A 13401-nucleotide genomic window follows, 5' to 3' on the forward strand; every position below is an offset into this window, starting at 1 on the left:
AAACTATTAAGAGCAGAAGACATCTGCACTGTGGCCACAAGGGGGTGCTACAGCTCCCCAAACGTCCAACATAGGCACTGGACAAAAGTTGACAGAAACAAAAGGTTTTATTTTGTTCTGTGGGAAACTCTTTACTAGCAGATGTTTCCCACCAACAGCCACCATAGTACAGAAGCACAGCAACTCTCTCTCTCGCTGCCTCCAACACTCCTAATGCAAGCTTTGCCCTCCTCCTCCTCCCAGAGTTGTGGCAGGCAGCTCCTCTTATACAAAACCTAGGGGTACTTCTGCTGTCCCACAGGCTTGGCCCGGCAGCAGTTCCAGGTAAGGCTGGAGCCCGACAAAGTAGGACTCACCAGTTCTCTCTGTATCCCCTGGCGGCATCTACAGAATCCATCAGGGCTGAACCATTGAACTCTAGTTCCTATGATGTCCTGTGGGAATCTGGCGTGCGGCTGCTGCAACCCAGGGGGCTGCCATCTAGTGATCTGGGGAAGACAATGCCCTGTGCATGCTGTCTCCCCCTGTCCTTCAAGGCTGGGGGCATCCCTGGCTGGACAAGGTTCCCAGCCACACTTCACAGTGTTTTTATATTTGTAATCAACTTAAAACCTCTTTGCAGTTCTGTTTTCACTTTGACATTAATGAGTTTTTTTCTGTTGATCAGTTTCAAAAAAACAAAATTAAATCCAATTTTGTTTAACAATAAAATTAATATGTTTTATAGGCTTTGTATATAAATTAAACAATTGTTAAAAATACAATAACTGCGAAATATTACATTCTTAAGCAAAACAATATTGAAAAATACATATAGGACAAAAAGATAAACAGAAACAAAAGTCCAAGGTATTCACTAAATAATTGTTAACAAGCAATACAAAAAGAAAACACTTTTGAGTAAAGACTGAGACCCTTGCTGAAACATAGCAGGAGTTAAAACGGTAAATATTAGAGGTGGACTTTTTAAATAAAGCTGATGTCCGGTATTCCCACTTACAAACCACTTCTTTTTCAAGGTCTTTTGGCCAATTTTTAAAGGGGAATTTACAACCGAAGCAGGGTGTGACTGCTATGTCATCACTTGCAAGTGAAGGAGGCTTCGTGATGACGCATTATTTCTTCACAGGAATGTGACACACTGTGTCACAGGTGGTTTAATAAAAAAGGCAGCTGAAGTTGACTGAGGGAGCTGATTAACACGCAACTCAGTGCGGCAACTAGATTGATGGCGGAGCAAGCACTAATCGGCTCATGGGCTGTTCAAGCAGTCAGAGCCTTAAAAATGGGGAAGGCAAGTGAGAGGCAGGAGAGAACAATGACGATGGAAGTTAGAATATGAGGGAAGCGTTGGTGGACTACTGATGGACAAAGTCTGGATCTGTTTTAATGTCACAGAGAAGGTGATTTTCCTCATGGGTTGATCCTGGAGGAAAGATGGAAGGAACAGAGCTGTGTGTGGACTCAGAGCAACAACTGCTGTGGAAGTAGTTGCTGGAATTTTTCCTGACAAGAGGACAAGAAAGCCAGAAGCATGGTGACAAGTCGCTGTGTGTGCCTAGTCAGACCCAGAATTAGCATTAACTTGAATTGGGTTCTTCCCTTGGCCTGGAGGACATCTCAAGAGTTTTTTTTTTTAACAATATTTACAACTATATCTAAAAATATGTATTTACTATTTGCACTTAATAATTATGCCCATTTTTTTTTTTTTATCCTTGGTGAACTAACAGATGCTCCTTCATGGGACAATGCTAAGGACTGCTGTCATGGGGCATCACATTATAGTGGCAGTGGTGGGATTAAGCAGTGTACTCTAGAGACACTTGGTGTTTTTGAGGAATTCCTGATCCCTAAAGCATTCCGGCACATGCTTCAAGAGACAAAGATGGAAAGGCGACAATGAACTGCTTCTTTTGTGTTATTGCTTTATTCATTGAGATTTTGTTTATTGGCCAGTTTTTGTCTGGGCATAATGTTTGCATCAAGTAAGGGTTCATGGAGTCGAGGTGTGCATGTGTTTTACTGTAAATAGTTATGCTTTGTCTTGGTTTGCCCATTCTTTCAGTTTTGTTACTTGTCAGGCTGAAACTGAACAGTAAGAACTTGGAGGTGGAGGGTGTGAACCACTTTGTGTCATGGGCTTTCTAATAATGGGGGCTACTGAAGTTAATTGAAGGAGCTGATTAACACTCAACTCTGTGCGATGTCGGCACTGACAGTGGAGCAAGTGCTAATCAGCTCATGGGGTTTTAAAGCTGTCAAAGCTTTGGACAGGAAGAAGACAGTGAGTGGCAGTACAGCACGACTGTCCAGATGCTGGGGAATAGTCAATGTCCGGATCTTTTGATCTATTTTAATGTAGCAGAGATGGTGAAATGTGTGTTGGTTGTGGGCGAGAATTGGTGACTGCTGGGGTGCGTACCTGTTTGGTTGTGTCTACCTGGAGTACAGCTTGTGCATTTTTAAAAAAAAATTGTTCTATATTGAGGACTTTATCTAAAACTAATTCAATAAATATTTTTCAAGCACCAAGGAATGGTCTGTGTCTTTTAACTTGGTTCATCTTGTGACAGTGCCATGGATCACTAGCAAGGGGTATCGCAAGAAGCTATTGAACTACATACATGTGGTCAGGTATTAATGTGACTCTCTTTATAAATTATCTCCTGAAACTGACTGGTGCCCTGTTCAATGTTGGTCCAGAAAATTGCACACAAAAGCCTGTAACACTGTAATTTTCCCTGCACACTTAATGTGATTGTTAGTTGCAAGACTACCATACATTGAATAATAAAAAAAAGAAAAATAATGCATTGGACTAAAATATAAAAATACATGTTTAACCCTAAAAGTGCTGAATGTGTGAAAACATTATATTCTTTAAAAAAAAATGAAGATGATTTTTCTGTAATTATCTGGAATAACAGGACTTGTGAAATATGTAATGACAAAAAATATCTAATGTCAAAATAAAGCCAATAGATATAACATCAGCAGTACAAGCAAACACAATACAGCCAATTTTGAAAGTAATTTTTAAACACAGAAATCAATATTTTTACAAGTGTTATTATATACACAATAATGAAGCATTACTTGATTGCACAAACCTGAGAGTAAGCATGAAGAGTTGGGTGAATGGAGGTTTACTCCACCTAGTGGTAGATGTTTTATGACAGTGAATCTGCAGAATCTTCACAAGTAAAACAGCTGCAAAGTGCTCTCAATAGGAATGTGCAACATAAAGGTTTAGTATAAAAAAACAGGCTGAAAACAAACATTATAACTACAAATTAAATAGACTTTTATTTTTATATTTTAATTTAGCAAAAAACAGTACAAAAATATTTTGTTAAATTACTGATTCAACTGTTCAAAAGTTGGGATATGTTTTCAAGGCACTTCATTTTGTAGGAGTTTAACACATCAGTGTTCAGTTTATCGGCATCTGTAAGAAAACAAGATCTAGGAATTAATACGTTTTTGCACAGAGTGTATATTTTTTTCCCTCACCACCACCACCCACCCAACCATAAACTAGATTAAGCTGGTTTGAGAATTTTACAATATTTATGAATGTTTAACCAAAGTACTTCTGACAGATCGCCAAAAACAGGAAAAGATACAAAATATGTTGTATATTGTACAAATCCATATAAAATACAATTTATTAGAGATTTACGGTGGTGCAAAGGTTAACACTACGGCTTTACAACTAATTTAGAATGTGTTCAAAAGCCAACTTGGAGACTCTCCAAGTGGAGTCGGTAATTTCTCTCTATGTTTAAAAAGTTCTTCTCTGAACACTATGCTCTTTTTTTCACACAAACCACCCCTAAATTTAAAAATATATAAAAGGCTAGGTCTGCAGTTTAATTTATGTAGTAACATGCTTCATGATGGACTGCCACCCTGTACAGGATTTGTTCTTTCCATGCACCACTTAATACTGGGATAGGCTTCGGCTAACCATCACCCTGACTTTGAATTAATGGGAAGTATAGATGGATAGGTGAACTTTAATATGATTCTGGTTATATGACACATATAAGGCTGTTAGATACATTGGATTATAAATAAATATGCTTTAACTTGATAACATGTTACTTTGATGTTCATATGCTTTTCAAGTTATCTATAATTCTGAAACAACGAATGGACATTTATTATACTACTGTAAAAGAATGTGCTCCTGTGAAAGGGAAAATCTGGATTCCATCCATAAAGAAGCATGCAATGCCTCAGACCATTTCATACTTTACAAATATTTCTGAATTACAGTATAAACGATACTGAATTGTTAGTGCAAATATAAGACAAAGATTTAAAATGCATCATAAATCTATAATGAATTTCATCAGTCAAATTACCAAAATCACTTAATTCAATTAAAATTTGAATTGCTGGAGCTTCTATTGGTTGGCCAATCCACTTGGAAGTAGCTGTCTTATGATAAAACTCTCATACAGGATCTCTAAATTATCTGCATGAACCTCAAGGTTATACTCAAGTCTCTCTGGGCTTTATGTTCTACAATACAGTCTTTTATTGGGAAAAGATTTATGAACACTAGCTTCAAGTAAAGACAGTCTGAAGGAAAGTCCTTTGCTCTGACAGAAACTGGGATACAGCATCATTGATACTAGACTGCTTTGCTGTCCCTTGACCACTGTGCCTATTTATTTTTGGGTTGTTTTCGTTGACTAAAATAAAGTAGCTATTTATTAACAGCACGTCTTTCTTTATGATAAACAGGACCAAGATTACTAGATAGAGACAGATATTTAAGTAAGCACAACTGCCTCGGTAAAAATATGATTACACTAAAATGTCCTGTAAAAATCCGTGAACACAATACATTACAAATTTAAATTATGTTTTCATTTATTTACTTTTTATTTCACATTTTACAATATGAGTAAGTGGCGGCACGGCGTCGCCGTGGTAGCGCTGCTGCCTCGCAGTAAGGAGACCTCGGTTCGCTTCCCGGGTCATCTCTGCGCGGAGTTTGCATGTTCTCCCTGTGTTTGTGTGGGTTTCCCCCAGGTACTCTGGTTTCCTCCCACAGTTCAAAGACATGAAGGTTAGGCGCACTGGCGATCCTAAATTGTCCCTAGTATGTGCTTGGTGTGTGTGTGTTTGTGTGCCCTGTGGTGGGCTAGCGCCCTGCCCGTGGATTTGTTTCTGCCTTGCGCCCTGTGTGGGCTGGGATTGGCTTCAGCAGACCCCCATGACCCTGTGTTAGGATATAGGGGGTTGGATAATGACTAACTGACAATATGAGTACCCATATAAGTAAGTGCCACATATTTTTAATAAATACATGTGAAATGCTCCATATAGTCTGGTTACTAGAAGATACTTGAGTATACTGTACCTTTTCTACACAAAGTTAAAGCTTCATCAACTCTCCTTTTAATGACAGGATTCTTCAGTGTTACTTTAGCCTAACAGTTAAATACAAAAGAGTTTGAATAATTTAAAAACAAGTAGTGGACATACAAAATAAAAATATTAAATAAAAAATTACTGAATTTAAGTTATACAGTATATAACTGAAAAATGAAAAATGAATAATTCTTTGTGTCAGGCCGAGTAGTTTGTATTAAATTATTCTCTGGACTTGGGCACTGGGCAGACAGAAAGCAAAATCCTAGGCTAGCCTGACGATGTTGATCAAATTGGAGAATATCAAGAGAAGTGATTCAAGAAGCCAGGCCTTACACAACAATAGCAAAAATATACCCTAAAGGAAATTCAATGTTGTAGTCAATAAAATTGAGAAAAGCTCAGTAACCAGAAAAACACACAAAATGAAAAAAATGAAAAGTTTAAGTAAATCATTAAAAAAAAAAAACTAAATAAACGGTTTGGTAGGATCAGCCACTTAGGAACCCTTCCTGATTGTTTAGTATATCAATTTCCAAGAAGTAATAATCTAATTTATTTCTGGTTATAGTTTCCAAAATTTTGCATGGCATGAAAACTGACTTATTGGCCTATAATTTTTAGGATCCATTTTGTTTTCACGCTTGTGGAGATAAAATGGCAAGGTCTCACTATTACTGAGACGGCTACTAATTAAAGTAACCTACAGCACTCTGATGTGATTTAAGAACATCATAATTCCACTGAAGATGTAAATTTATTTATATAGCACATTTAAAACAACATAGTAATGCTGAGGCCAAAGTGCTTTACAATAATAGAATAAAAGAAAAACAAAACAATTAACATAAACACATAAATAGAAATAAAATATATGAACATAAAATAAGATACATAATAAATAGAAATAATGTTATATAATCACAAAGAGGAAACCATCATTATTACTGAAGGTCACGGAATAGTGAATAGAAATGAGTCTTTAATCTCGTTTTGAACAGTTCAGTTGTAGACGACTCCTTTATATGATGAGGTAAAGAGTTTCACTGGCGAGGCGCAGCAGCTGCAAAGGCCCTGTCCCCCTTGATTTTACATTTGGTACGAGGGACAACCAGAGACAACTGACCAGAAGATCTAAGCACTCTGAATGGCTGATGTAAAACACACAATTCAGATAAATAGGCAGGAGAGAGCCCATGTAAAGATTTAAAAACTAGCAGCAAGATTTTAAAATCAATTCGAAAACTGACAGGCAGCCAGAGAAAGAAGCTAAAATAGGAGAAGCAGAGTCAGACTTTCTTGCCCCAACCAGAAAGCGAGTGGCAGCATTTTGGACCTTCTGTAACCTGTGTATCAGAGATTTGTTAATCAAAGAATACAGCGAGTTGCAGTAATCAAGACTAGAAAAAATAAAAGCATGAGTAGCTTTCTCAAGATCCCTAGAAGATAAAAAAGGCTTGATCTTACCTAATAGACAAAGTTGGAAAAAGCAACTCTTGACTACAGAATTTACTTGTTTCTCAAAAGAGAGGTTACTGTCAAAGATAACACCAAGATTGCGGACTTGAGGTTTGGAAAAGACAGAGAAAGAGCTGAGATGTCCAAGACCAATTTGGGCTTTAGTTGATGGACCCACTATAAGTACCACCATTTTATTTTGATTTGGATCAAGAAAATTATTAGCCATCCAGGATCTTAGTTCAGACAGACAGTTGTGGAGTTGATTTGTTACAGAGTTGCAGACAGGAATATAAACCTGAGTATCATCAGTATAGCAAGTGAAAAGAAATGTTAAATTTCCTAAAAATCGCTCCAATAGGGTGAAGGTATATAGAGAATAAAATAGGACCCAAAATGGATCCCTGAGGAACACCACATTTAAGAGAAGCAGTAGATGAAAAAGAGGAATTAAAAGTCACTGAAAAGTGTCTACCAGTTAAATATGACCTGAACCAGTTAAGAGCAGCCCCTTTAAGCCCAACAAGATGTTCAAGCTGCATCAGCAATATTTCATGTTTAATGGTGTCAAAGGCAGCGGACAGGTCAAGGAGGAGAAGGACTGCTGGTAACTTTAGCGAACAAGGAACATCATTAAGCAGCCATCTTTAACTACACTTTAATTGCAAAACTGAACAATTAATGAATTTAAGCTTTTGTGATAAGAAAACAAAGGACCAAAAGGAGTAGAATTTATGGGTAAATATACCAGTTCTATCATCTGAATGGTAGAACAGTTCATTCACCACATGTGTATGTGTGTCAGAACATAGCTGAAAACTCTGAATGTATGGCTCAAAACATCTGAAAGTTACTAAACAAAACATGCTGCAAGTGAAATATCAACACAGGGCAAAATAAGGGGATCTGCACTCAGTTTCCCAATAATACCTAATATTATGATGTTATTCTGGACGAACCTGTGGTGCTAAATGGTCTGCTCTCATCACACGTTTTCTTAATGATCTAATATTTGTAACACCATGAAAAAGAAACTGTTGTATTCATGATAGTAACTGCTACAGACTTCTTTGATATTATAATACAAAAATCATATGCTGTTTACTATTAACAACTGCCTATTAATGGACCAAATATTAGAACACAAGTCTGTTGATTTATCATAAATATACAAACTACATGCACTTACGTTGTCACATGAAACTGGGTGTCTGTCACTTTCTGATGCCTTTTATATTATATTATAGATCTCTACATCAGCTAGCAGGGTGTTAGAAACACCCAGCTCATGTTTTCACTCTAGAAATGTTTCAAAAATATTCTCCAACATTTGACTCAGCAGTTCTCTTATTACAATAAAATGAAGACATATAAGACCAATATGTCCGAGTATACTGTTGCTCCTCCGTGTGTAAGACCTTTGAAGATTACTTGTATTATCTATTGCTCGGATGTTAGCAGGAGATCCTCCAACTTCTATATGTTTCAAGGTGGGGCTGAAGAGGAGCAGACTTGTTGTTCCAACACATCCCAGAGATTCTTTATTGCACTGAGATCTGGGGGATTTGGAGGCGAGGACTATACCTTGAAATCTTCACCATATTCCTCAGATAATTTCCAAATATGTCATGCAGTGTGGCAGGGCACATTATCTGGCTGAAAGATGCCACTTCTGTTAGGGAACACCATTGGCATGAAATGACATACCTGGTCTGCAACAATGTTTAGGTAGGTGGTATTTATCAAATTATCATCTACATGAATGCCTGGACCAAAGGTTTTCTGGCAGAACACTGCTAAAAGCATTACAGTCTCTACACAAGCTTGTCTTTACCTCTCAGTGCATCCTGGAACTGTCTCTTTGCCAGGTAAACGAAACACACATATCTGTTACACATGATGGAACATTAAATGGGACTCCTGGGACCAGACTACCTTCTTCTATTTATCCAAAGCCCAGTTTTGATGCTTGCATATCTATTGTAGGCGCTTGTGACAATGGACAGGGGTTAGCACAGGTACTATAACTGTCCTGTGGTTACACAGTCCCCTAAGCAGTAGGATATGATTCACTATGTGTTGTGACACATTACTTCCGTAACCATTAATAAAATTATCTGCCATATTTGCCATTCTTTAAGTCTGCAATAGATGTGATACCCTTTGTTGACCTCTTGAATGGACGAGTCTTGGCCACCGAAAACTCTGGTGGCTATGGTTTGTGGAATTCTCTCCTTGGATCAATGCCGGTAGGTAAAAACAAAACAGGTGACTGAGAGGACAGCATAAGTCTTACTGTTTTTGGAAATTCTCTGATCCAGACATCTGGACATAAGGATTCCCTCCTTATGAAAGTCACTCAATTCTTTACATCCACTGTTGATTAATTTTTTTCTTTAACTTTAAAAAAATGATAGTATAAGTTTAGATGGGTTATAGTTGTAATGTATCTTAAGTGCTTCAGTTTTACATAATGTAACCAAAAAAAGGTTTAGAATACTTTTATTTGGTGGTGGTGGGGGAGGATTTTTTATTACATTTAATATACATACTGTACAAAAACCGAAACAATTGCCACTAAACACAAGACAAAATAAATAGGACTCACTGAAATTCTCTATCAGTAAAAAAGAATGGAGATGAATATTACAAGACTAAATTATATATATATATATATATATATATATATATATATATATATATATATATACACACACATATATATATATATATATATATATATACACACACACATATACATATATACAAGTCCATAAATATTTTGAATTTTAAACGAAACAATTCAGATGCAGTTGAAGTGCAGACTTTCAGCTTTAATTCAGTGGGTTGAACAAAAGGATTGCATAAAAATGTGAGGCAACTAAAGTATTTTTGAACACAATCCCTTCATTTCAGGGGCTTAGAAGTAATTGGACAATTGACTCAAAGGCTATTTCATGGGCAGGTGTGTTCAAGTCCGTCATTATGTCTTATCAATTAAGCAGATAAAAGGCCTGGAGTTGATTTGAGGTGTGGTGCTTGCATGTGGAAGATTTTGCTGTGAACAGACAACATGCGGTCAAAGGAGCTCTCCATGCAGGTGAAAGAAGCCATTCTTAAGCTGCGAAAACAGAAAAAAACCCATCCGAGAAATTTCTACAATATTACGAGTGGCAAAATCTACAGTTTGGTACATCCTGAGAAAGAAAGCAAGCACTGGTGAACTCAGCAACGCAAAAAGACCTGGACGTCCAGGGAAGACAACAGTGGTGGATGATCGCAGAATCATTTCCATGGTGAAGAGAAACCCCTTCACAACAGCCAACCAAGTGACCAACACTCTCCAGGGGTAGGCGTATTGATACCCAAGTCTACCATAAAGAGACGACTGCATGAAAGTAAATACAGAGGGTAGACTGCAAGGTGCAAGTCACTCATAAGCCTCAAGAATAGAAAGGCTAGATTGGACTTTGCTAAAGAACATCTAAAAAAGCCAGCACAGTTCTGGAAAAACATTCTTTGGACAGGTGAAATCAAGATCAACCTCTACCAGAATGATGGCAAGAAAAAAGTATGCAGAAGGCGTGGAACAGCTCATTATCCAAAGCATACCACATCATCTGTAAAACACGGTGGAGTCAGGCAGTGTGATGGCTTGGGCGTGCATGGCTGCCAGTGGCACTGGGACACTAGTGTTTATTGATGATGTGACACAGGACAGAAGCAGCCGAATGAATTCTGAGGTGTTCAGAAACATATTGTCTGCCAGCTAAATGCAGTCAAATTGATTGGGCGGCGTTTCATGATACAGATGGACAATGACCCAAAACATACAGCCAAAGCAACCCAGGAGTTTATTAAAACAAAGAAGTGGAAAACTCTTGAATGGCCAAGTCAGTCACCTGATCTTAACCCAATTGAGCAGGCATTTCACTTGTTGAAGACTAAACTTCGGACAGAAAGGCCCACAAACAAACAGCAACTGAAAGCCGATGTAGTAAAGGCCTGGCGGAGCATTAAAAAGGAGGAAACCCAGTATCTGGTGATGTCCATGAGTTCAAGACTTCAGGCTGTCATTGCCAGCAAAGGGTTTCAACCAAGTATTAGAAATGAACATTTTATTTCCAGTTATTTAATTTGTCCAATTACTTTTGAGCCCCTGAAATGAAGGGATTTTGTTAAAAAAATGCTTTAGTTGCCTCACATGTTTATGCAATCTTTTTGTTCAACCCACTGAATTAAAGCTGAAAGTCTGCACTTCAACTGCATCTGAGTTGTTTCATTTAAAATTCATTGTGGTAATGTACAGAACCAAAATTAAAAAAAGTTGTCTCTGTCCAAATATTTATGGACCTAACTGTAATATATATATATATATATATAAACAAAAGCAAAGCAATTCAAACAGTAATCATTCACATTAGCCTTCTTGTCTGTGCAGAAAGCAGACAGCAGTAAATGTGTATTGTAAATAAAATTATTAAACTATAATAACTAAGAGATGATAAAAAATATTTCACACTAACAAAACCATACACATCAGCGCATGAAAGATTGGTGGTAATGGGCCACTGCCAAGCAAACTCAGAAATGCAATCTAGAAAACAAGAGAATTTTTTTAGAAGGCAAACACATTATTCTGTATGTCATCTGATTCCTCCTCCTGAGATACCAAATGTAACTCTTGCCCCCATTTTGTATGAACAATGATGTCTTTATTGCCTCCACATACATATTTGTAATCTAAATATGAAAACAAGCCCCCTGAAATGAGCAAGTGGGTATGCTATGTTTTTAATGCAGATAGCAATCTAAAGTTTAAAAAAAAAACTGAGCTGAGAATACTCTGGTATTAATATCCAAAACAATGGTAAAATATACATTTTCCTTTTGAATGATTTAAGGAATGCTAGAAGAAGATTTAAGTAATCATCTGCTGTATGCTGTATAAATAATGCCATCTGATTTTAAATCAGGGTAAAAGAAGAAAAAAAAGAGCATGCAATGAGATCTTAAAGTTATATCAAACCTACCTTTTGATTGTTATAAAGCAAAGCCCATAATGCCGAGGCACCGATTGTTTGTGTATCTAAAAAGCTGCTTTCTAGACAAGAAGACAGCACCTCCACAGTTTTATCTGCAAAAATGTTAAAACAGAGAAACAACTTAATACAGCTATTACACTTAAAATGTAATGTAAAAAAATGCTACAGAAATGCAAACATTACCAGAAAATCAGATTAACAAAAACTGGTTTTAATAAGAGTATGTTGATGGGGGAAGTTCACATACCAACAAATTATAAAAGTTACACATGTTTCATGACACCTTGAGTAACACTAGCTTTACATCGAGCACAACAACCTAAGTAAGGTTTCTTGCAACACTTGTGATATATCCTAAGTAAAATATCTTGTTAACTTCAGTTATAGTGAGACTATCCTTCTGGGCCATAAACTCATTTCTTTGTGTTTACATTTTACATCAGTTATTTGTTTGACTCACATATGTGCTGGTTGTCTATAAAAGCAGATTAACATCAAGGTAACAGGACACATTTATAAACTTAAAACAAATACTTGACGGTGAACAATCAAAACTTACAAATTTCCCTTACAAAAATAAAAAAATTAAAATAAAGCCATGTAATTTTATGGTTTACCTGACTTAATTCAATTGCTTTAAAGCAGTCCTTACAGTAAACCAATGAAACTGTGTGCTGCAGTCTCTTTTCAATAAAATCATTTTTAATGTTGAAAACATTTGTTTTGGCTTGTTACCCTAATGATAAATCATTCTTTACATTGTCTGCAATCTATTTTTTATGCTATTGCTGGAGCAAGTGAATTTCATTTTGGCGATCAATAAAGCACACATGTAAGAATGTATGAATGAATGAGCCACCTAAATAACTAACAATTCTGCCTGCCTTGTTTTTTATTTTTACTGAACAGCACTTCAAGATTGCAGGTTGAAAATGTTAAGTAATGATTGATTACAATCATGGGTATTTCTAAGTATAATTTACATAGCTATTTCTAATAATTTACTGAAACTACATTTTTTCATTTCTTGTCTGCAAGGAGCCACAGGATATCCAGACAATGTTGGATGTAAGACAGGAATCAGTACTGCACAAGACGCCAATTCACAGTAGGGAAAAGACAATCATCCACACTCACTCATACCAGGACAGCAGAGGTCATCAATAAGCCTAATGCATCCATCTTTAAGATTTGAGAGAAAACTGGAATATATCCATAGGACGTTGATGCATGCAATAGAAGAAAGAATAAACTCCACACCGAGTGTCCATCAGATTCAAATTTTGGTCCCAGGATTGTAAGTTAGAATCAGTAACCACTTTATTATCCTCATTTTTCTTTCTTAAAATGTAACATTCTTTATATAAGCCAGCCATCTCGGTCAAGTTTTCTAAATTGACAGGGTGGAATATTGTTTGGTGTGGCGGCCACAAAACTCCAGAGTGCTCGAATGAATCTCAAACTGGTTACTGTCTGTTTGCATATTATTTTCATGTCTGCATGAGTT

General features: G+C 36.8%; 1 protein-coding gene across 1 annotated transcript in view; it reads right to left on the bottom strand.

The window, feature by feature from the left end:
• Positions 1-745: 745 nt before the first annotated feature.
• The window catches only part of rttn (rotatin), a 149932-nt gene continuing 137276 nt past the window's right edge, over positions 746-13401 (bottom strand). The window contains exons 48-50 of the mRNA XM_039754351.1: positions 11883-11986; positions 5381-5450; positions 746-3451 (exon numbers count right to left, since the gene is read on the bottom strand). Of these exons, the coding sequence (XP_039610285.1) occupies positions 3369-3451; positions 5381-5450; positions 11883-11986 (257 nt within the window). The 3' untranslated portion in view covers positions 746-3368. The remainder of the gene's footprint in view (positions 3452-5380; positions 5451-11882; positions 11987-13401) is intronic.

This window comes from Polypterus senegalus, chromosome 5 (genome assembly GCF_016835505.1).
Source record: "Polypterus senegalus isolate Bchr_013 chromosome 5, ASM1683550v1, whole genome shotgun sequence".
NCBI classification, from domain to species: Eukaryota; Metazoa; Chordata; class Cladistia; order Polypteriformes; family Polypteridae; genus Polypterus; species Polypterus senegalus.